The 22022-nt window shown below is 42.6% G+C and overlaps 1 protein-coding gene across 2 annotated transcripts in view; it reads left to right on the top strand.

Moving 5' to 3' along the window:
• The window catches only part of LOC133543490 (tetratricopeptide repeat protein 39C-like), a 42705-nt gene extending 38803 nt beyond the window's left edge, over positions 1-3902 (top strand). For both annotated transcript variants that reach the window (XM_061888077.1, XM_061888076.1), the window contains one exon: positions 224-3902. In XM_061888077.1, the coding sequence (XP_061744061.1) occupies positions 224-313 (90 nt within the window). In that variant the 3' untranslated portion in view covers positions 314-3902. The remainder of the gene's footprint in view (positions 1-223) is intronic.
• Positions 3903-22022: the final 18120 nt, after the last annotated feature.

Genomic DNA, 22022 nt, shown 5'->3' with positions numbered 1-22022 from the left:
GAAGGGAGCTGGGGTCTTTTCATACGACGCAAATAATGCATGCGCTGCTGAGCTCTTTTTACAAGAGCGTAGGGACCAGGTCATATTGTCAGTTATCTGCACCCCCAGGAACTCAGTGCTGCTTACCATCACCACTTCTGTGCCGTTGATGATGAAGTGTTGTTGCGAGCGTTATTTTCTCATTGACCACCGTCCTAATTCACTCCTCAACAAATGTTTCCAGGAGGATTTCACAGGCTACGACTTTGAGAACAGGCTTCACGTGCGCATCCACTCGGCCTTGGCCTCGCTGAAGGAAGTCGTGCCCCAGTGACTCCAGCGTTCTCACACCACCTACAACTCCCTGGCCTCCAGGCCCCGTGGTAAACCTTCTTTGGTGTGCGAGTTGGTGTCTTTAACGCCATAAAATAGGGAAAAATGCACACGAAGAAACAGTGTTTTAACGAAACCACAATTTCTGCCAAAAAACCCGACAGGAACCACTTTGGTTGCGCATCCGTTCTTCAATAAAGTGGGAGATAGGTTTATATTTACATGCTCAACGTGTTTAAAATTGTCATTCTTATGTTTGTGGACGCACAAAATGCGATCGAGCCAGGCCTTGAAGTCTCGTGTAAAATTCCTAATTCAAATAGAATTCGAATCGGAAGGACCGGAAGTGGATTTTTAAGCAACTTAATGTGTTTTAGCCAAGTAACAGGAATAATTGAAAACATTTAGCAAAGATTTCGACTTAAATCTTAAAACACCTTCTACACATTCGCAATAAACGTACCAGACAATGCAATTTTAATAGAAATTGCGGTTAAAAAAGCTACAAAGCTAACAGTTAAGATGCTAACATGCTAACATGCCAGTAAGATAGCGCCAAGTATTCATGACTTTTAGTTTGACACGGACAACATTGGCTAAAATTTTAACAGATAGCATGCTAACAGTTTTTTTGTTATACTCTTGGGCAGGGGTCGGGAACCTTTTTAGCTGAGAGAGCCATGAAAGCCAAATATTTCAAAATGTATTCACGTGAGAGCCATATCATAGTTTTTAACACTGAATACAACTAAATGTGTGCATTTTTAAGTAAGACCAACATTTTTAGAGTATGATAAGTCTCTTATTCTTTTTAATAACATTGTTATTCTGAAGCTAACCAATAATAAACCAAATGTCATGTCTGTTGATCATGTTTTTGTTTGGCCATGTGCTGTTTGTCCTTTGGACTCTTTAAGTTCCTGTTTTTTTCCACTCCCTTGTCTGGTTTCCTTGGTTACTCATTTTGTCCACCTGTCTCTGGTGGACAAAATGCCCGCTCACCTGCTTCCCGAGCATTAATCAGAGGCAGTATTTAAGCTCGTCTTTGCCAGTCAGTCGCCCTGTGCTGACTTGTTTCATGCCTTGCCATAGTTTCGTGCTTCATGCCATGCCAAGTAAGTTTTGTTTGATTTATGTTCTTAGTCTGTTTATGCGTTAGCTTTGTTCTTTAGCCCAAGTTGTGCCTCCGCTGTGAGCGATTTTTGTTTGTATATTTTTTTTGTTAAAATTCAATCATGTTTTTACCTAAATGCCATGTCCCGAGTAGTCCGTCTGCCTTCCTGGGAGAACGACCTCGCAGCAAACACCCCCCCCCGCCATTGTGACATAAAATACTTCTTACCATTAATGTGACTTCTTGAACTGGTGCGGTACAAAACGGATGGATGGATTTAAATGTATGAGAATGTTTTGTATTTTGCAGGTTATTTTTAGCACTGTGATTACCAGCGAAATTATTCATAATTATCGCGTTAAGCAATGTCAGCTAAGATTTATCTGAGAGCCAGATGCAGTCATCAAAAGAGCCACATCTGGCTCTAGCGCCATAGGTTCCCTACCCCTGCTCTTGGGTGTACCTTGCCTTCTACCCGAATGCAGCTGGGGTAGGCTCCAGCCACCCTGAGAGGGACCAGCGGTAGAAAGTGGATGGATGGCTGGATGTACTTTTACACAAAAGAGCCCCATTGAGATTAAAGAAACCGTTTTTCATTCGCATTTCTTCAGTGACCTGCCCAAAGACACAACGGCAGTGACTAGAATGCCAGAACCTAGATTTGTACCAGGAACCTATAAGTTTCTGTATAACCACTCTTTCCATCTGAGAAATGTGCTACTTTACTGTACACTACACTTGTACTTTGATACCATAGGTAACATTTCAAGAGTTCGTATGCTAACAAAGCATGCTAGCAAGATCGCACCTAGCAACAATAGCCATGACTTTTAGGTTTATACAGATAACTTTGGCTAAAATACTAACATACTAGCTGTTAGCATCCTCTATGAAAACGGTTTGCATGTTAGTAAGATAGTGTCAAGTAACCATAGTCACCAACAAAATTGGGTACAATTTCAACAGTTAGCATGTGAAAATACTAACAGTTAGCATGCTAGCAAAATAGCACCTAGCAACGATAGCCACGACTTTTAGGTTCATACCTATAGCCAAAATACTAACGTACTAACTGTTAGCATCCTATATGATAACTCTTAGCATGCTAGTAAGATAGCGCCAAGTAACCAGTTTTAGTTTGATACCTACAAAACTGTGGCAGATTTTAACAGTTAGCCTGGTAACATATTAACAGTTAGAACGCTATCAAGATAGCGTCTAGTAACAATATCCATGACTTTTAGGTTCACACAAAATTGGCTAAAATATTAACAGGATTGCATGTTTGCATCCTCTATGATAACTGTTAGCATGCTAGTAAGATATTGTCAAGTAACCGTAGTCATGACTTTTATTTTAAAGCCAACAAAATTGGGTAAAATTTCAACGGTTAGCATGCTAACATAGTAACAGTTAGAATGCTAGCAAGATAGCACCTGGCATCGATAGAAATGACTTAAGTTTACGCCGATAGGATTACTCAATAATACTAACTGTTAGCATCCTCTATGATAACTGTTGGCATGCTAGTAAGGTAGCACCAAGGAACCAGTTTTAGTATGATACCTACAAAACTATGTATGGTTTTAACAGTTAGCATGCTAGCATATTAACAGTTACAACACTAGCAAGATAGCGTCTAGTAACAATATCCATGACTTTGAGGTGCATACCCACAAAATTGACTAATATGCTAACATAGTCATTGTTATCATCCTATGTCAACTGTTAGTATGTTAGCACCTAGCATGACTTGATTTTGAATGAAAACCCTTTGCTGTAATTGATATTCCCATGAAATATGTAAAACAGTCATGCTTGAAATCCTGAAATTTAAAAAAATTGATTTATTTCGATTCAAAACGAAATTGCAGTTCTACTTCCGGTTCGCAATCTCAGTTCAATAGAATTTGGGGGTCATTCCCAAGTCAATTTGTAATTTTGCACAAGCCTTCTGGACGTAGATTCCTGACGCAACAAATGGTATGATATCAAAGGAGGATTTAGAACACCGGTGATGGTGTTTAAAGGAAACAAGAGCAACAGAATGACGTTCTAGAAGGTCTCCACCCTGGTCTGACAACCAAACACAGGACTTCAAAGAAGACGTGACTAATGTTCATGTGTGCACTATGCATGGTACATCAGGGTGGGACCTCAAACATACCCTAAAAGTCCAAATACGGTGCTGGTCCATGACGGGTAAATATGAGCAGATTTTTGTCGTGGAACCACGGTAATGTTTCCTGGCATTGAAGAAACGTTTAATAAGAAATTGGACAAAGAAAACAGAGCATTTTCTGTGCATGTTTTGAAATATAGTCTTAGGTTTTCTCTCCTCACATCATGTGTGGCAAGTCAACTGTGATCCATCTCGAGGGGACCACTGCCGGTGGTCAGTGAGTCAAGAGGAAGTCCTTGTAGCGTTGTTTCATCCTGTGTCACTGAAATCTTCAATAAACTCTTCTCCCTGGAAGGACTGGATGTATTCTGTGCTTTGCCATCTTCCACCAGAACTGACCAGCATGTAGCGACTGACCTGGCTCGGTGTCCACCCACCTGTCTATGACATACTTGCCAACCCTCACGGTTTTTCCGGGAGACTCCCGAATTTCAGTGCCCCTCCCAAAAATCTCCCGGGTCAACTATTCTCACAAATTTCTCCCGATTTTCTACCGGACAGCAATATTGGGGGCCTGCCTTAAAGGCAGTGCCTTTAGCGTACTCTTTAACCTGTTGTCACGTACGATTTTCCTCAAACACATTTCGGGAAAACATCCACGCCGTAACGCAACAGAACAAATACCCAGAACCCCTTTTAACTAACTCTTCCGGAACCCTATAACATACACCCCTGCTACCACCAAACTCGACCCCCCAACCCTGCTCCTCCCACCTCAAACCCTCGCCCCCAACTCCCGAATTCGGAGGTCTCAAGGTTGGCAAGTATGATCTATGACAGGCTATGGATCAACATAGCTAACTGCCACCAGAGTTAATCCCCATACATTTTTTCCACTTCCGATACCATACCAAATTTGGAGGAGCCTTGAGTACTAAGTGATACTAGAAACCGTACTGTAGCGGTCTTGTGTCGTGGGGTTCTTTTGGGACAAACAGAGCACAGCCATGCCAGTCGCCAAGTTTACAAAGTCTTTTTATTTCTCTCAACGTCTCAACTTCTCGTTCGTGTGCTTCTCAGCCCAGCCGTCTTTCCCCGTTCTGGCTTTGCTGCCCCGTCTGTGGTCACCAACGCTGCTAATTAAGAGACAGGTGATTAGATAACTCGTTCCAGCTGAGGTATCCACTCACCTGTCATCGGCTTTCAGCCGGCTCCTGCGCATGCCCTGCTCACAGGCGGCGCGTGGACCACGCCCCGCCTTCCACATGTATCCACCGTCAGACTCAGGCCGGGCAGCCGTCCGGCCGCGCCCACTTCCGCCCACCCCCCTGCATAGAAGGGCGAGAGAGGAAGTCGGCCACGGCCATGTGCGTGCCCGGCCTGTGGACCACCCGGAAGTTGTAAGGTTGCAATGCGAGGTACCACGGGTGATCCGCGCGTTGGCATCCTTCATCCGGTGGAGCCAATGGAGCGGTTTGTGGTCCCAACAGAGACTGAAGGCGCGCCCCAACAGGTAGTAACGGAGGGCCCCACGTTAGGCGCCAAATGTAGCGGTCTTGTGTCGTGGGGTTCTTTTTGGACCGATAGAGCACAGCCAGGCCGGTCGCCAAGTTTACAAAGTCTTTTTATTTTTTTCCAGCAAACTGTCTTTCTTTCTCTCAACGTCTCAACTTCTCGTTCGTGTGCTTTTCAGCCCAGCCGTCTTTCCCTGTTCTGTCTTTGCCGCCCCATCTGTGGTCACCAACGCTGCTAATAAAGAGACAGGTGATTAGATAACTCGTTCCAGCTGAGGTATCCACTTACCTGTCATCTGCTTCCAGCCGGCTCCTGCGCATGACCTGCCCACAGGCGACGCGTGGACCACGCCCCGCCTTCCACACGTACATTCTTTGATGATTGTCCAGTGTGAAATGTTAGCAAATGGTTAATCAAAATCAGTCAAACAGGCGACAATGGTAGGTATGGAAAGTAACCAACCAACCACGAATACAGACTTTCATATCATCAAAGCAGTCTGTCGGGTACGGCAATGACTGTTTCATTTCGGTCAAATCATACAGGTAGACCTCCACTCAGCCCTGTCTTTTGCCCTCGACTGCCAGGTTGCAGTGTCGATCTTCAGTTACCACAAATTCCGTTTAACGGCGTCCATGTACCGTAGCCTTGGCCTCCCTCGGTTTTGTTTCCCTTCCTCCACATGTGAGTAGAGCAGATTCCGAGAGAGCCGCTCGTGGCTCATTCTCTCTACCTGTCCGACCCATCCCAGGTTCTTTTTGGCAGTCCAGTACGACTTAAGACCTCTGTGTTCGGGATTTTTGTCTCTCCAGCTCCAGGAGATGCCCATGATGGCCCGAAGGTGGCGCATCATGTAGGCGTGAAGTTTCCTGACTTGCAACCAGTAGAGGCTTGAGTACTAACCAATACTGGGAACCATTCATACTTTGATGAGTGTCCAGTGTGAAATGTTAGCAAATGGTTAATCAAATTCAATCTGTCAAACAGGCAACAAGGGTAGGTATGGAAAGTAACCAACCAACCAAGAATACAGACTTTCATATCATCAAAGCAGTCTGTCGGGCACGGCAATGACTGTTTCATTTCGGTCAAATCATACAGGTAGACCTCCACTCAGCCCTGTCTTTTGCCCTCGGCTGCCAGGTTGCAGTGTCGATATTCAGTTCCCTCAAATTCCGTTTAACGGTGTCCTTGTACCGTAGCCTTGGCCTCCCTCGGTTTTGTTTCCCTTCCTCCACATGTGAGTAGAGCAGATTCCGAGAGAACCGCTCGTGGCTCATTCTCTCTACCTGTCCGACCCATCCCAGGTTCGTTTTGGCAGACCAGCACGACTTAGGACCTCTGTGTTTGGGATTTTTGTCTCTCCAATAGATGCCCATGATGGCCCGATGATGGCGCATCATGTAGGCGTGAAGTTTCCTGACTTGCAACCAGTAGAGACTTGAGTACTAACCAATACTAGGAACCATACATACTTTGATGAGTGTCCAGTGTGAAATGTTAGCAAATGGTTAATCAAATTCAATCAGTCAAACAGGAAACAAGGGTAGGTATGGAAAGTAACCAACCAACCAAGAATACAGACTTTCATATCATTAAAAGCAGTCTGTCGGGCACGGCAATGACTGTTTCATTTCGGTCAAAACATACATGTAGACCTCCACTCAGCCCTGTCTTTTGCCCTCGGCTGCCAGCTTGCAGTTCCCTCAAATTCCGTTTAACGGCGTCCTTGTACCGTAGCCTTGGCCTCCCTCGGTTTTGTTTCCCTTCCTCCACATGTGAGTAGAGCAGATTCCGAGAGAGCCGCTCGTGGCTCATTCTCTCTACCTGTCCGACCCATCCCGGGTTCGTTTTGGCAGTCAAGTACGACTTAAGACCTCTGTGTTTGGGATTTTTGTCTCTCCAGCTCCAGGAGATGCCCATGATGGCCCGAAGGTGGCGCATCATGTAGGCGTGAAGTTTCCTGACTTGCAACCAGTAGAGGCTTGAGTACTAACCAATACTAGGAACCATTCATACTTTGATGAGTGTCCAGTGTGAAATGTTAGCAAATGGTTAATCAAATTCAATCAGTCAAACAGGCAACAATGGTAGGTATGGAAAGTAACCAACCAACCACGAATACAGACTTTCATATCATCATAGCGACAATGACTGTTTCATTTCGGTCAAATCATACAGGTAGACCTCCACTCAGCCCTGTCTTTTGCCCACGGTTGCCAGGTTGCAGTGTCGATCTTCAGTTACCACAAATTCCGTTTAACGGCGTCCTTGTACCGTAGCCTTGGCCTCCCTCGGTTTTGTTTCCCTTCCTCCACATGTGAGTAGAGCAGATTCCGAGAGAGCCGCTCGTGGCTCATTCTCTCTACCTGTCCGACCCATCCCAGGTTCGTTTTGGCAGTCCAGCACGACTTAGGACCTCTGTGTTTGGGATTTTTGTCTCTCTAAGAGATGCCAATGATGGCCCGATGGTGGCGCATCATGTAGGCGTGAAGTTTCCTGACTTGCAAGTCCAACTTTCAGCACCGTACAAAAGTACAGTTAGCACAGTTGCTCTATACACATGCCTGTTATTTCACAGTCTTTCCCTTAATTTCCCAAACACGGTCCTCGCTCTCCCCATCCTGAGTATGATCTCATCATCAAGCTTGGCATTTTCTGTCACTGTGCTTCCTAGGTACTTGAATGTTCGGCTTTGCACAAGTGGTTCTCCCATGACACAGACTTCCCCTTTTACATACTACTGTCTAAAACGCATCTTTGGGATCAGGTGGCCGTTTGGAGTAAGAATGAGGAACTATGGCTGAGAGGAAGTCCGGCAGATCCTGAGACAAAAATGGGGATGGACAGGCCAGACTTTGCGGAAACTGGAGCGACACAACCGGCAGCCAAAGAACACCCGGAGGAGAGATCAAGAGGCATGTAACCAGCCGGAGGGCGGCAGAATGTATAGCCTAAGGCCCCTTCTACAGGTTATCCAGGGTAAATCCCACCTAACCTTATCCTTTGTGTGCAACGACAGTTTGAAACAAAATAATCCAGCTCAATTTCTTGGAGATCCAAAATAAGTCATACCTGTCTTTTTGTTACATTCAACTTCAGATCTATCCATTGATTATAAATATGAATTATAAGTATTCGTGTTTCTTTTTTCTTTCCTTTATTCCCTTTTTGTCAAAGAAAACTTAGTTTTTTACATGGCAAACACACAAATGATGCAATATTTCAGAGTGCGGTATAGCTCGGTTGGTAGAGTGGCCGTGCCAGCAACGTGAGGGGTTGCAGGTTCGATTCCCGCTTCCGCCATCCTAGTCACTGCCGTTGTGTCCTTGGGCAAGACACTTTACCCACCTGCTCCCTGTGCCATCCACACTGGTTTAAATGTAACTTAGATATTGGGTTTCACTATGTAAAGCGTTTTGAGTCACTTGAGAAAAGCGCTATATAAATATAATTCACAATTCACAGTGTAATATTTGATGTGAAGTAATTGGTGCCTCAGTAGGTTAATAAATCATAACAATATGATGGAATATTGATTCTAGGCCTGCTTTGGCTGGAGGACGTGCGTAAAAAAACCTCAAGGACTTCAAGGATATCTGAAACCAAACAGGAAGTCAGCAATCTTGGTCTCCCTCGCCCATTTTTCAGCAACCCAAAAGGTTGACAACAAACTCCTCATCCAATGCTCCAATCTTTGCTAAATCAATCAATCAATCAATGTTTATTTATATAGCCCCAAATCACAAATGTCTCAAAGGACTGCACAAATCATTACGACTACAACATCCTCGGAAGAACCCACAAAAGGGCAAGGAAAACTCACACCCAGTGGGCAGGGAGAATTCACATCCAGTGGGACACCAGTGACAATGCTGACTATGAGAAACCTTGGAGAGGACCTCAGATGTGGGCAGCCCCCCCCCCCCCTTCTAGGGGACCGAAAGCAATGGATGTCGAGCGGGTCTAACATGATACTGTGAAAGTTCAATCCATAGTGGCTCCAACACAGCCGCGAGAGTTCAGTTCAAGCGGATCCAAGACAGCAGCGAGAGTCCCGTCCACAGGAAACCATCTCAAGCGGAGGCGGATCAGCAGCGTAGAGATGTCCCCAACCGATACACAGGCGAGCGGTCCATCCTGGGTCCCGACGAGCGGTCCATCCTGGGTCTCGACTCTGGACAGCCAGTACTTCATCCATGGTCATCGGACAGGAGAAAGAAGCGGCAGATCAACTGGTCTAAAAAGGAGGTCTATTTAAAGGCTAGAGTATACAGATGAGTTTTAAGGTGAGACTTAAATGCTTCTACTGAGGTAGCATCTCAAACTGTTACCGGGAGGGCATTCCAGAGTACTGGAGCCCGAACGGAAAACGCTCTATAGCCCGCAGACTTTTTTTGGGCTTTGGGAATCACTAATAAGCCGGAGTCCTTTGAACGCAGATTTCTTGCCGGGACATATGGTACAATACAATCGGCAAGATAGGCTGGAGCTAGACCGTGTAGTATTTTATACGTAAGTAGTAAAACCTTAAAGTCACATCTTAAGTGCACAGGAAGCCAGTGCAGGTGAGCCAGTACAGGCGTAATGTGATCAAACTTTCTTGTCAAAAGTCTAGCAGCCGCATTTTGTACCAACTGTAATCTTTTAATGCTAGACATGAGGAGACCCGAAAATAATACGTTACAGTAATTGAGACGAGACGTAACAAACGCATGGATAATGATCTCAGCGTCTTTAGTGGACAGAACGGAGCGAATTTTAGCGATATTACAGAGATGAAAGAAGGCCGTTTTAGTAACGCTTTTAATGTGTGACTCAAAGGAGAGAGTTGGATCGAAGGTAATACCCAGATTCTTTACCGAGTCACCTTGTTTTATTATTTGGTTGTCAAATGTTAAAGTTGTATTATTAAATAGAGGTCGGTGTCTAGCAGGACACCGACACCAATTAAATATTTTAATTGTGGGTCAGGGTGTTGGGCGGGACCTTACGGCATGAATGCTTTGGCGCCCCCTTGTGGAGAACAATGATCACTGTCATCACTTCTTTCCACATCCCTCTTAGAGACTTTGACCCACTGAGTGGAGTTAGAATTACATACTACATACTACATAAGTGATGAGACATTTAGAATTACAGACACTACACATAAAGAGTCGTGGTCAAAATGTTACGTACATTTGTAAAGAACATAATGTCATGGCTGTCTTGAATTTCCAATCATTTCTACATCTCTTATTATTTTGTGACCGAGGGATTGGAGCACATACTTGTTACTCAGAAAAAACAATGACGAATTTTGCTTCTTTAATGAATTCATTATGGGTCTACTGAAAATGTGAACAAAAGTATACATACAGAACTTTCCTCCAGAAAGGTCTTATCTTTGTCCATGTGATGTCAGATGAAACAAAAATGGAGCTGTTTGACCTCAATACCCAGCAATATGTTTGGAGGGGAAAAGGTGAGGCCTTCAATCCCAGGAACACCAGGCCTACCGTCAAGCATGTTGGTTGTAGTATTATGCTCTGGGCCTTTTTTGCTATAAAGGCCTACTGAAATTAGATTTTCTTATTCAAACGAAGATAGCAGGTCCATTCTATGTGTCATACTTGATCATTTTGTGATATTGCCATATTTTTGCTGAAAGGATTTAGTAAAGAACATCGACCATAAAGTTGGCAACTTTTGGTCGCTAATAAAAAAAGCCTTGCCTCTACCGGAAGTAGCAGACGATGTGCGCGTGACGTCACGGGTTGTGGAGCTTCTGACATCTGAACATCGTTACAATCATGGACACCAGCAGCGAGAGCGATTCGGACCGAGAAAGCGACGATTTCCCCATTAATTTGAGCGAAGATGAAAGATTCGTGGATGAGGAAAGTTAGAGTGAAGGACTAGAAAAAGAAAGAAAAAAGACTATACAGTGGGAACGATTTAGATGTTCCATCCATTTCTACCGCTTATTCCCTTTCGGGGTTGCGGGGGGCGCTGGCGCCTATCTCAGCTACAATCGGGCGGAAGGCGGGGTACACCCTGGACAAGTCGCCACCTCATCGCAGGGCCAACACAGATAGACAGACAACATTCACACTCACATTCACACACTAGGGCCAATTTAGTGTTGCCAATCAACCTATCCCCAGGTGCATGTCTTTGGAAGTGGGAGGAAGCCGGAGTACCCGGAGGGAACCCACGCATTCACGGGGAGAACATGCAAACTCCACACAGAAAGATCACAAGCCTGGATTTGAACCCAGGACTGCAGGAACTTTGTATTGTGAGGCAGACGCACTAACCCCTCTGCCACCGTGAAGCCCCGATTTAGATGTTATTAGACACATTTACTAGGATAATTCTGGAAAATCCCCTATCTGCTTATTGTGTTACTAGTGTTTTAGTGAGATTATATGGTCGTACCTGTACAACCTGAAGGTCAGCCCACACTTTTATTCAGCACCAGTCGATGGGTGGTGCCCATCTCTGCCCTTCGCAAAGGACCCTCTTGGAAACACAATCTTTCGAAATGATCGCCGCATAATACACTGTACTTTTTGTGTGTGGTCCAATCCAACCGTGTTTGCTTGACTGCTCTGTTCCATAGTAAAGCGTCACCGTCATCTTTCGGGAATGTAAACAATGAAACACCGGCTGTGTTTGTGTTGCTAAAAGCGGCCGCAATACACCGCTTCCCACCTACAGCTTTCTTCTTTGACGTCTCCTTTATTCATTGAACAAATTGCAAAAGATTCAGCCACACAGAAGTCCATAATACTGTGGAATTATGCGATGAAAAGAGACGACTTATAGCTGGGAACTGTGCTGGAACAAAATGTCCTCTACAATACGTGACGTCACGCGCACGCATCATCATACCGTGACGTTTCAACATGATACCTAGGGACGGCGTGGCGCAGTGGAAGAGTGGCCGTGCGCAACCCGAGGGTCACTGGTTCAAATCCCACCTAGAACCAACCTCGTCACGTCCGTTGTGTCCTGAGCAAGACACTTCACCCTTGCTCCTGATGGGTTCTGGTTGGCGCCTTGCATGGCAGCTCCCTCCATCAGTGTGTGAATGTGTGTGTGAATGGGTAAATGTGGAAGTAGTGTCAAAGCGCTTTGAGTACCTTGAAGGTAGAAAAGCGCTATACAAGTACAACCCATTTATTTATTATTTATCGTTACTTCCGTGCGAAATTTAAAATTGCAATTTAGTAAACTAAAAAGTCCGTATTGGCATGTGTTGCAATGTTAATATTTCATCATTGATATATAAACTATCAGACTGCGTGGTCGGTAGTAGTGGGTTTCAGTAGGCCTTTAAATGGAACAAGGAAAAAGGTGGATTACCGCGAAATTCTTCAACACAACCTAAAGTCATTTTCACGGCCAGGGCGCATTCAAATGAGCCCTTATCTTTGCGCTCTGCCTGCCGCACTTCGGGACGCGCCCACGGCCGCGTCACGGCCACATGACGGCAAGGCTGTAGGCAATCAGCAATCAGCGCACTTGGTAATTGATGAGAGGGAGCTGAATAAAAGACCAGTGGACCCAAGGATTCTGGCGGGAACTTAATTTCTGAATGGTGTACCGTAAGCCGAAGTCTTATGCTCTCTCTCTCTCTCTCTCTGTTTCTCTCTGCGTTTTCCCTCCATGTCTGACGTCCTTGTTTGTTCTCCCGCAGTGCTTTCCCGAGTCTCCCCGTCTCTTGTCGGTACGCTTTTGTGATTTGGACTGCCTTCCTCGATCCTCGACCCCTGCTCGGACACGGACTACGCTGCCTCGCTCCCACCCTCGATCCATTTGCCCGTTCATGGACTATCCTACTGCTTTGTCCCTCCTCTCGCTCTCCTCAACATCACAGTAATACACGACAATCAATTACACACATAGTCTTATACCACACACTCTTGTATTTTGGTCACACACTCCATTCTATTGTTTAGTAGTATTTTTTATTGTTATTATATATATTTATTAACTATATATATATACATATATATATATATATATATATATATATATATATATATATATATATATATATATATATATATATATATATATATCCATCCATCCATCCATTTTCTACTGCTTATTCCCTTTGGGGTCACGGGGGGCGCTGGTGCCTATCTTAGCTACAATCGGGTGGAAGGCGGGGTACACCCTGGACAAGTCGCCACCTCATTGCAGTATGTATATATATATATATATATATATATATATATATATATATAAATAAAGTAAATACTTGAAATCTCTCGAATTCGGAGGTCTCAAGGTTGGCAAGTATGCTGTGCACCAGTGAACAAAGCAAGGTCCGTAAAAACATGGATGACAGACTCTGGTGTGGATGAACTTGACTGGCCTGCACAGAGTCCTGACCGATAGAACACCTTTGGGATGAATTCGAAAAGAGACTGAGAGCCAGGCCTTCTCACCAATGACCGTGCCAATGCGCTTTTGGAAGAATGGTGGGAAATTCCTATGAACACACTCCGCAACCTTGTGGACAGCCTTCCCAGAGGAGTTGAAGCTGTAATAGCCGCAAAAGGTCATATTGAACCCTATGGGTTAGGAATGGGATGGCACTAAAAGTTTGTATGTGAGCATACTTGCCAACCCTCCTGGATTTTCTGGGAGACTCCCGAAATTCAGCGCCTCTCCTGAAAACCTCTCGGGGCAAATTTTCTCCCAAAATCTCCCGAAATTCAGGCGGAGCTGGAGGCCACGCCAGCCTGTTTTCACGTCCGCTTTCCCACAATATAAACAGAGTGCCTGCCCAATGACGTTATAACTGTAGAATGATCGAGGGCGAGTTCTTGGTTTCTTATGTGGGTTTATTGTCAGGCAGTTTCATTAACGTCCTCCCAGCGCATTACCGTAAAGCAGTTTGTCTGCCGTAAACAGCAATGTTGTGACACTCTTAAACAGGACAATACTGCCATCTACTGTGCATGCATATGTGACAATAATATATACGGCTTTCAGAGCAGTGTTTCTCAACCTTTTTTCAGAGATGTACCCCCTATGAAATTTTTTTTAATTCAAGTACACCCTAATCAGAGCAAAGCATTTTTGGTTGAAAAAAAAAAAATAAAGACGTAAAATACAGCACGATGTCATCCGTTTCTGATTTATTAAATTGTATAACAGTGCAAAATATTGCTCATTTGTAGTGGTCTTGTTATGATCCGCTGCACGGATCATCTCATATTCTGGTTTTGTTCCGTTTGTGTATTATAGTCTGCCAATGTTTGCCTTAGTTCCTTGTTTAGTCTGTTTCCATAGTAGCTTATTAGTTTCACCTGCCCCTTGCTTTCGACGCACACCTGTTTTTGCTAATCACCGTCCTGCCCTTTCTGTTCATTCACTCTCGCAGCCTAGTAAGTGTTTCACGCAGTTTGTGTTTCACTTCAGTAACGATTCCTATTTCATATTTCTACTTGCTAGCTTTCGCGCTATGCATTTGTTTTCCTCTAGCTCTCATGCCAGTAGTTTTTGTTTTGCCTTTTGTGCCCTGTGCAAGTTTGTCGGTTATTTCCCTAGCTCCCGAGCTAGCGCTTTTAGTTATTTTCTAGCTCCCATGCTAGTTCTGTTTGTTTTGACTAAGTCTGTTATCATTTGTTAAATAAATCAATCCTTTCTTACCTTCACGTTGTGTTCTAGCCCAACTGCATCCTTGGAAGAACGAACCCGCATCACAATGCCCGGCAATCGTTACAGGTCTTTTTTGAACTATTTGGAAAAAATGATATAAAAATAACTAAAAACTTGTTAAAAAAAATAAACAAGTGATTCAATTATAAATTAAAGCTGCAAGCAGCGTTGGTCGGGTCCGCCGTTGGCCGCCGCCGCCGCCGCCGCCGTGTCCCGAGTCCCGATCTTAGTCAGACCAACATAGAGGTCTTTGTTTCATGTCTCTACGACATTCCTAACAGAAGTTACAAGCAGTTTTGTCTGGAAAAAGGTGACGGCTTTTTACAAAACTTTTATTTTGAAGGGGTAATTGGCAACTTCCTGTTGATTTTAACTGAAAGATGCCAATTATCAAAATGTAGGTCTAAGTCAGACCTACACAGAGGTTTTTGTTTCATGTCTCTACGACATTCCTAACGGAAGTTACAAGCAGTCTGTTTTTTGTATATTCCTAGGGGGCGCTAGCGCGCAATTTTCATTTTTGGGGTTTGGTTACCTAATATGTTGGTCTGCCGCTCCATACCGATGTGTGTGTCAAATTTGGTGAGTTTTGAAGCATGTTAAGGGGGTCAAATTAGGGTATTGTCTGTGTTGTATTCATAGGGGGCGCTAGAGCACAATTTTGAGTTTTGGGGTTTGGTTTTTTCATTAGCTCGCAATTGTTGCCAGTCCTGATGTGTGTGCCAAGTTTGGTGAGTTTTGAAGCATTTTAAGGGGGTCAAATTACAGCTCAAAGAGGTAAAAAGGAAAATTATTTGGAAAATTTTCGCAGGGGTTCTTTGAAGGCGCGTAAAATCAAAACCTGAAAACTTATCACAACTTTGATCTATACTTTTAATCAGAAGGGTCCAAACTCTCTCCTGAGCGAGTTTGAAGCCGAAACGACAAACGCGCTCAGAGGAGATAACTTTTGAAGAAAGGTGACGGGTTTTCACAAAACTTTTATTTTGAAGGGGTAATTGCCAACTTCCTGTTGATTTTTTCTGCTAGCTGTCAATTATTAAAATGTAGGTCTAAGTGAGACCTACATAGAAGTTTTTGTTTCATGTCTTTCCGGCATTCCTACCCGAAGTTACAAGCAGTTTTGTCTGTGTTTTCTTCCTGGAAGCAGTTTTTTCTGTGTTTTATTGAAAAATTGCGCTAAAGCGCAATTTTGAGTTTTTTTTTTTTTTTTTTTCATTAGATCGCAATTTCTGCCAGTCCTGGTGTGTCTGCCAAGTTTGGTGAGTTTTGAAGCATTCTAAGGGGGTCAAATTGCAGCTCAAAGAGGCAAAAATTGCATTTTTTTGCGAAAATGTTGCTTTGAATGAGTTTTTGCAAAATTTCTGTTGATTTTGGGTATAGACATTTTTTATTGGAAATGTAGGTCTAAGTCAGACCTACACAGAGGTTTTTGTTTCATGTCTCTACGACATTCCTGACGGAAGTTACAAGCAGTCTGTTTTTTTTTTTTTCCTAGGGGGCGCTAGTTTGCAATTTTCATTTTTGGGGTATGGTTGCTTAATATGTTGGGCTGTCCCAGTAGACCGACGTGTGTGTCAACTTTGGTGAGTTTTGAAGCATGTTAAGGGGGTCAAATTAGGGTGAGAAGGTGCGGAATAAACAATAATAATAATAATAAAACGCAGCAGATTCAATAGGGTCCTTGCATGGCAAAGGACATGGATGTCCTTTGCCATTGCAGGGCGGACCCTAATAAAGATTTCTACTAGGGCTGCGAATCTTTGGGTTTCCCACGATTCGATTCAATATCAATTCTTGGGGTCACGATTTGATAATATATAGATTTTTTTCGATTCAACGCGATTCTCGATTCAAAAACGATAATTTTCCGATTCAAAAGGATTCTGTATTCATTCAATACGTAAGATTTCAGCAGGATCTACCCCAGTCTGCTGTCATGCAAGCAGAGTAGTAGATTTTTTTTTAAAAAGCTTTTATAATTGTAAAGGACAATGTTTTATCAACTGATTGCATTAATGTAAATTTGTTTTAACTATTAAAATAACCAAAAATATGACTTATTTTATCTTTGTGAAAACATTGGACACAGTGTGTTGTCAAGCTTATGAGATGCCATGCAAGTGTAAGCCACTGTACACTATTGTTATTTTTTATTATTTTTATAAATGTCTAATGATAATGTCAATGAGGGATTTTTAATCACTGCTATGCTGAAATTATAACTAATATTGATACTGATGTTGATAATATTCATTTTTGTTTCACTACTTTTGGTTTGTTCTGTGTGGTGTTTGTGTCTCCTCTCAATTGCTCTGTTTATTGCAGTTCTGAGTGTTGCTGGCTCAGGTTTGCTTTTGGAATTGGATTGCATTGTTATGGTATTGCTGTGTAGTGGTTTGTTGGATTGATAAAAAAAATTTTTTTTAAATGAGAATCAATTCTGAATCGCACAACGTATTCGAATCGATTTTTTCCCACACCCCTAATTTCTACACATACTGCGATGAGTTGGCGACTTGTCCAGGGTGTACCCGGCCTTCCGCCCGAGTGTAACTGAGATAGGCACCAGCGCCCCCCGCGACCCCAAAGGAAATAAGCGGTAGAAAAAAGGATGGATGGATAGCTGTAAATATACTCCTCCCCTCTTAACCACGCCCCCAACCACGCCCCTCAAGGGTGGACAATTTTTTTTCTTTCTTCTTTGTCATGAAAAAGGGACGTTTTTGTCATGAAAAAGGGAGTTTTTTGTGGTTGGTGCACTATTTGTAAGTGTATATTGTGTTTTTTATGTTGATTTAATTAAAAAAAAAAAAAACAACATTTATTTATTTATTTTTTTAATAAAAAATATTCTTCTGCGGCCCGGTGGTTGGGGACCACTGCTTTATACAATATAGTGCAGTGGTTGTCAACCTTTTTTCAGAGATGTACCCCCTGTGAAAATTTTTTTTATTCAAGTACCCCCTAATCAGAACAAAGCATTTTGGGTTAAAAAAAAATGATAAAGAAGTAAAATACAGCACTATGTCATCAGTTTCTGATTCATTAAATTGTATAACAGTGCAAAATATTGCTCATTTGTATTGGTCTTTCTTGAACTATTTGGGGAAAAAAGATATAAAAATAACTAAAAATTTGTTGAAAAATAAACAAGTCATTCAATTATAAATAAAAATTTCTACACATAGAAGTAATCATCAACTTAAAGTGCCCTCTTTGGGGATTGTAATAGAGATCCATCTGGATTCATTGTAAACATTTCTCCACAAAAAAATAAATATTTAACGTCAATATTTGACATAGATGCTTTTAAAAAAGGCTTAAAAACCCATCTTTTTTACATGCTGGTTATAGCTATTGTGTGACAGTCTGTCACTTCATTTTTGTTAGTTTTTCGTGTTTTTGTATTTACTTCCTGTTCAGTGCTCTTATTTTGTTGTATTTCCTGTTTTATTCACGGAGCACTGTTGTTTTTCTCTTTTCGTTGATTGGCAGCGGTTCACACCTGCTGTCAATCACGCTAGTATCAATTTATGTTTCACCCGAGCACTCCTCAGTGCTCGATGATAATATCATGTTGAGAACGTTACTTTACACGACTGCTTTATTAGGGTCCTTGACCCCCTTAACATGCTTCAAAACTCACCAAATTTGACACACACGTCGGTATGGCAAACCTTCCCAACATATTAAGCAAGCAATCCCCCAAAATGAAAATTACGCTCTAGCGCCCCCTAGGAAAAAATTACAGACAAAACTGCATGTAACTTCTGTTACGAATGTCATAGCGACATGAAACAAAAACTCCTATGTAGGTCTGACTTAGACCCAATTTTCATACACTCACTTCTTTCAGCAAAAATCTACAGGAAGTTGGCAAAAACCCCTTCAAAATAAAATGTTCGCCAAAAAAGCAATTTTTGCCTCTTTGCGCTGTAATTTGACCCCTTTAAAATGCTTCAAAAGTCACCAAACTTGGCGCACACATAAGGACTGGTGTATATTGCGATCTAATGAAAAAACCAAACCCCAAAACTCAAAATTGCGCTCTAGCGCTATTTTCTGAATAAAACACTGAAAAAACTGCTCCTAGGAAGAAAACACAGACAAGAATGTCGGAGAGACATGAAACAAAAACCTCTATGTAGGTCTCGCTTAGACCTACATTTCATAGCTTGACAACCCCCAACAAAAATCAACAGGAAGTTTGCAATCCCCCCTTCAAAACAAAAGTTTTGTAAAAACCGGTCACCTTTCTTCAAACATTATCTCCTCTGAGTGCGTTTGTTGTTTTGGCTTCAAACTCGCACAGGAGAGAGATTGAACCCTTCTGATTAAAAGTATAGAACAGAGTTTTGATAAGTTCTCAGGTTTTGATATTACGCGCCTTCAAATAACCCCTGTGCAAAGTCTCCTAAAAATGTCATTTTTGCCTCTTTGAGCTGTCATTTGACCCCCTTAAAATGCTTCTAAACTCACCAAACTTGACACACACATCAGGTCTGGCAAAAATTGCGATCTGATGAAAAAACCTAACCTTAAAACTCAAAATTTCGCTCTACCGCCCCCCTAGGAATACAACACAGACAAACTGCTCCTAGGAAGAAAACACAAACAAAACAGCTTGTAACTTCCGATAGGAATGTCAGAGAGACATGAAACAAAAAACACTATGTAGGTCTCACTTAGACCTACATTTGAATAATTAACATACTTTAGCAAAAATCAACAGGAAGTTTGATATTTTCACTTCAATACAACAACTGCATTACTTTCACAATGCATTTGATTCTCAAAATAGTGGCTCCAAGGCGTCTTCTAACGCTTATCTGGCCGTGGGTCTCGGGGGCAGCAGCCAAAGGCGGACCAGACCAACGCTGCTTGCAGCTTTAATGTTTATTTGTTTTCTTATGAGTGCCATATTAAATTCATCTTACCTTCACTACTTTCTCCTGGATTCTTGCATCATCGGGGACACACAACTGCAGCCATGCAAGTTCCCAACATATTGGGCTGATTCTAGTTTTATATTTTATTTATTTTTTACCTTTTTATTATTATTATTACTATTTTTTCACACTGTAGCACAGGGGCGGTTCTAGGCATGTTTTTATGAGGGGGCAGTCAGAAATGTGAAGGGGGCATCATGTGTACACATCATGCTCCAGCACTTTTTTTTTCTGTGCATATAGTAACGATGCTTTCTTCATTGAAATGGGTCTTTAGCTATGTGTCCAACCTCAACCTGGAGTAGTGGATTGCACTTTGTCAGGCCTCTACCTTCAGACCTGTCCAACCTGGGTGTCCCACCTGAAGACTAAGCTCCTGCTGGTATAGCTCTTACGGTCACTGAGGCACGCAAACCCCCTGACCACAATAAGGTGGCAATCCCTCAGGTGGGGGGGGGGAACTGAAAAATAAAAATAAATGAATAAAATAAAATAAAACATCCTTCATCCAGATTTTATCAACCAACAACATAACATTTATCCTAACTGGATGGCCTAACTCTCAAATAAATTTTGACCCAAAGAAGGACTTCACACAGTACAGTCAATATTTACAAAACTGAAAGGTAGTCTGATGAATAATTATTAAAAAGAATCTCAAACTAATTTATAAAACAGAAAATGGGCACTCATCTGGGCACAAAATTCATTCACTCCAATATATGTGTGTTGCCCACTTGCTTGTAAATTGATGAAAACGGCAGTGTTTTTGTTTTTAGGTGTCTTGGTCATATCAAATGAAACTTATAATTTGTTTACTAAAAAATGTAGATTGAAACATTAAAGATTGACAATGTAGAATTACAAGAAAAACAACAGAAAAATAATTCCTGCAGTCGATTGCCAGACCGTTGCTAAGTAAAACGGGCCGTTGCTAGGGACTCCGCTCTGAACAGAGGACAGCAGAGGAGGACTGTTAAGCAGGATATATACCTTATGTTTCATTTTTACCGTCTTTAACAGCATCATAAATGACTTGTAGCTTGTTACAGGGACAGTGGAGGCTCTCTGCCTTCCAAACCACTGCTGCTCAGAGCCTCCGCTGTCACCGCTCTCGTCAAGTTGTAAAAAAAAAAAAAAAAGGAACTCCGTAGCGCCGAAAGTCCGCGACGATAAACGTGTTTATGACAGATAAGACTACACAAATACACCCATCCTAACAAGTATATGATAAATGTAGACAACTTTTCCCTTTCTTTTACTTTCATAATGCAACAGTGATTGGATGTTTACTGAGGGCTGAGGGGTGTGTGCGGGTGTGTGTCTGCTGCGCAGCCTGTGGAATGGTGAATACACGCACAGCGGAGGGAGGGATGAGAGGGAAGCCGACACTACTATATCGTGTGTCTCCCTTTTTCGGTGGATTTTTCCGCTAGTGCAGATAATTTTGTCAACTTGTAATGTAGTCATTTTCTGAGTTTATTAAAATTTGCTTTCTCAAATTTTGATTTGAGGGGGCAAGCCATTGCAAGACATTGCCCCTGCGTAGAGCCGGCCGGCCATGCTGTAGCACCTTGAGGTTGTTTGCTCAACGTAAAGTGCTTTTTTTTACAAATAAAATCTATTATTATTATTATTATTATTATATTTATGGAACATGTCCACCAAAAATCTAGCTGTCAACACTGAATATTGCATTGTTGCATTTCTTTTCACAGTATATGAACTTACATTCATATTTTGTTGAAGTATTATTCAATAAGGGCTTCACGGTGGCAGAGGGGTTAGTGCGTCTGCCTCACAATACGAAGGTCCTGCAGTCCTGGGTTCAAATCCAGGCTCGGGATCTTTCTGTGTGGAGTTTGCATGTTCTCCCCGTGAATGCGTGGGTTCCCTCCGGGTACTCCAGCTTCCTCCCACTTCCAAAGACATGCACCTGGGGATAGGTTGATTGGCAACACTAAATTGGCCCTAGTGTGTGAATGTGAGTGTGAATGTTGTCTGTCTGTGTTGGCCCTGCGATGAAGTGGCGACTTGTCCAGGGTGTACCCCGCCTTCCGCCCGATTGTAGCTGAGATAGGCGCCAGCGCCCCCCGCGACCCCAAAAGGGAATAAGCGGTAGAAAATGGATGGATGGATTATTCAATAAATATATTTATAAAGGATTTTTGAATTGTTGCTATTTTAAAAATATTTTTTTAAAATCTCACGTACCCTTTGGCATACCTTCAAGTACCCTCAGGGGTACGCGTACCCCCATTTGAGAACCACTGATATAGTGTATATAAAAATTAAGAAATAAATATATTACTACAAATGATTAACTTTCTAGTCCAAGGCAGAC

Source organism: Nerophis ophidion, linkage group LG26 (assembly GCF_033978795.1).
Source record: "Nerophis ophidion isolate RoL-2023_Sa linkage group LG26, RoL_Noph_v1.0, whole genome shotgun sequence".
Taxonomy (NCBI): domain Eukaryota; kingdom Metazoa; phylum Chordata; class Actinopteri; order Syngnathiformes; family Syngnathidae; genus Nerophis; species Nerophis ophidion.
The sequence above is the reverse complement of the archived record's forward strand: the minus strand, read 5'-3'. Positions and strand labels throughout refer to the sequence as shown.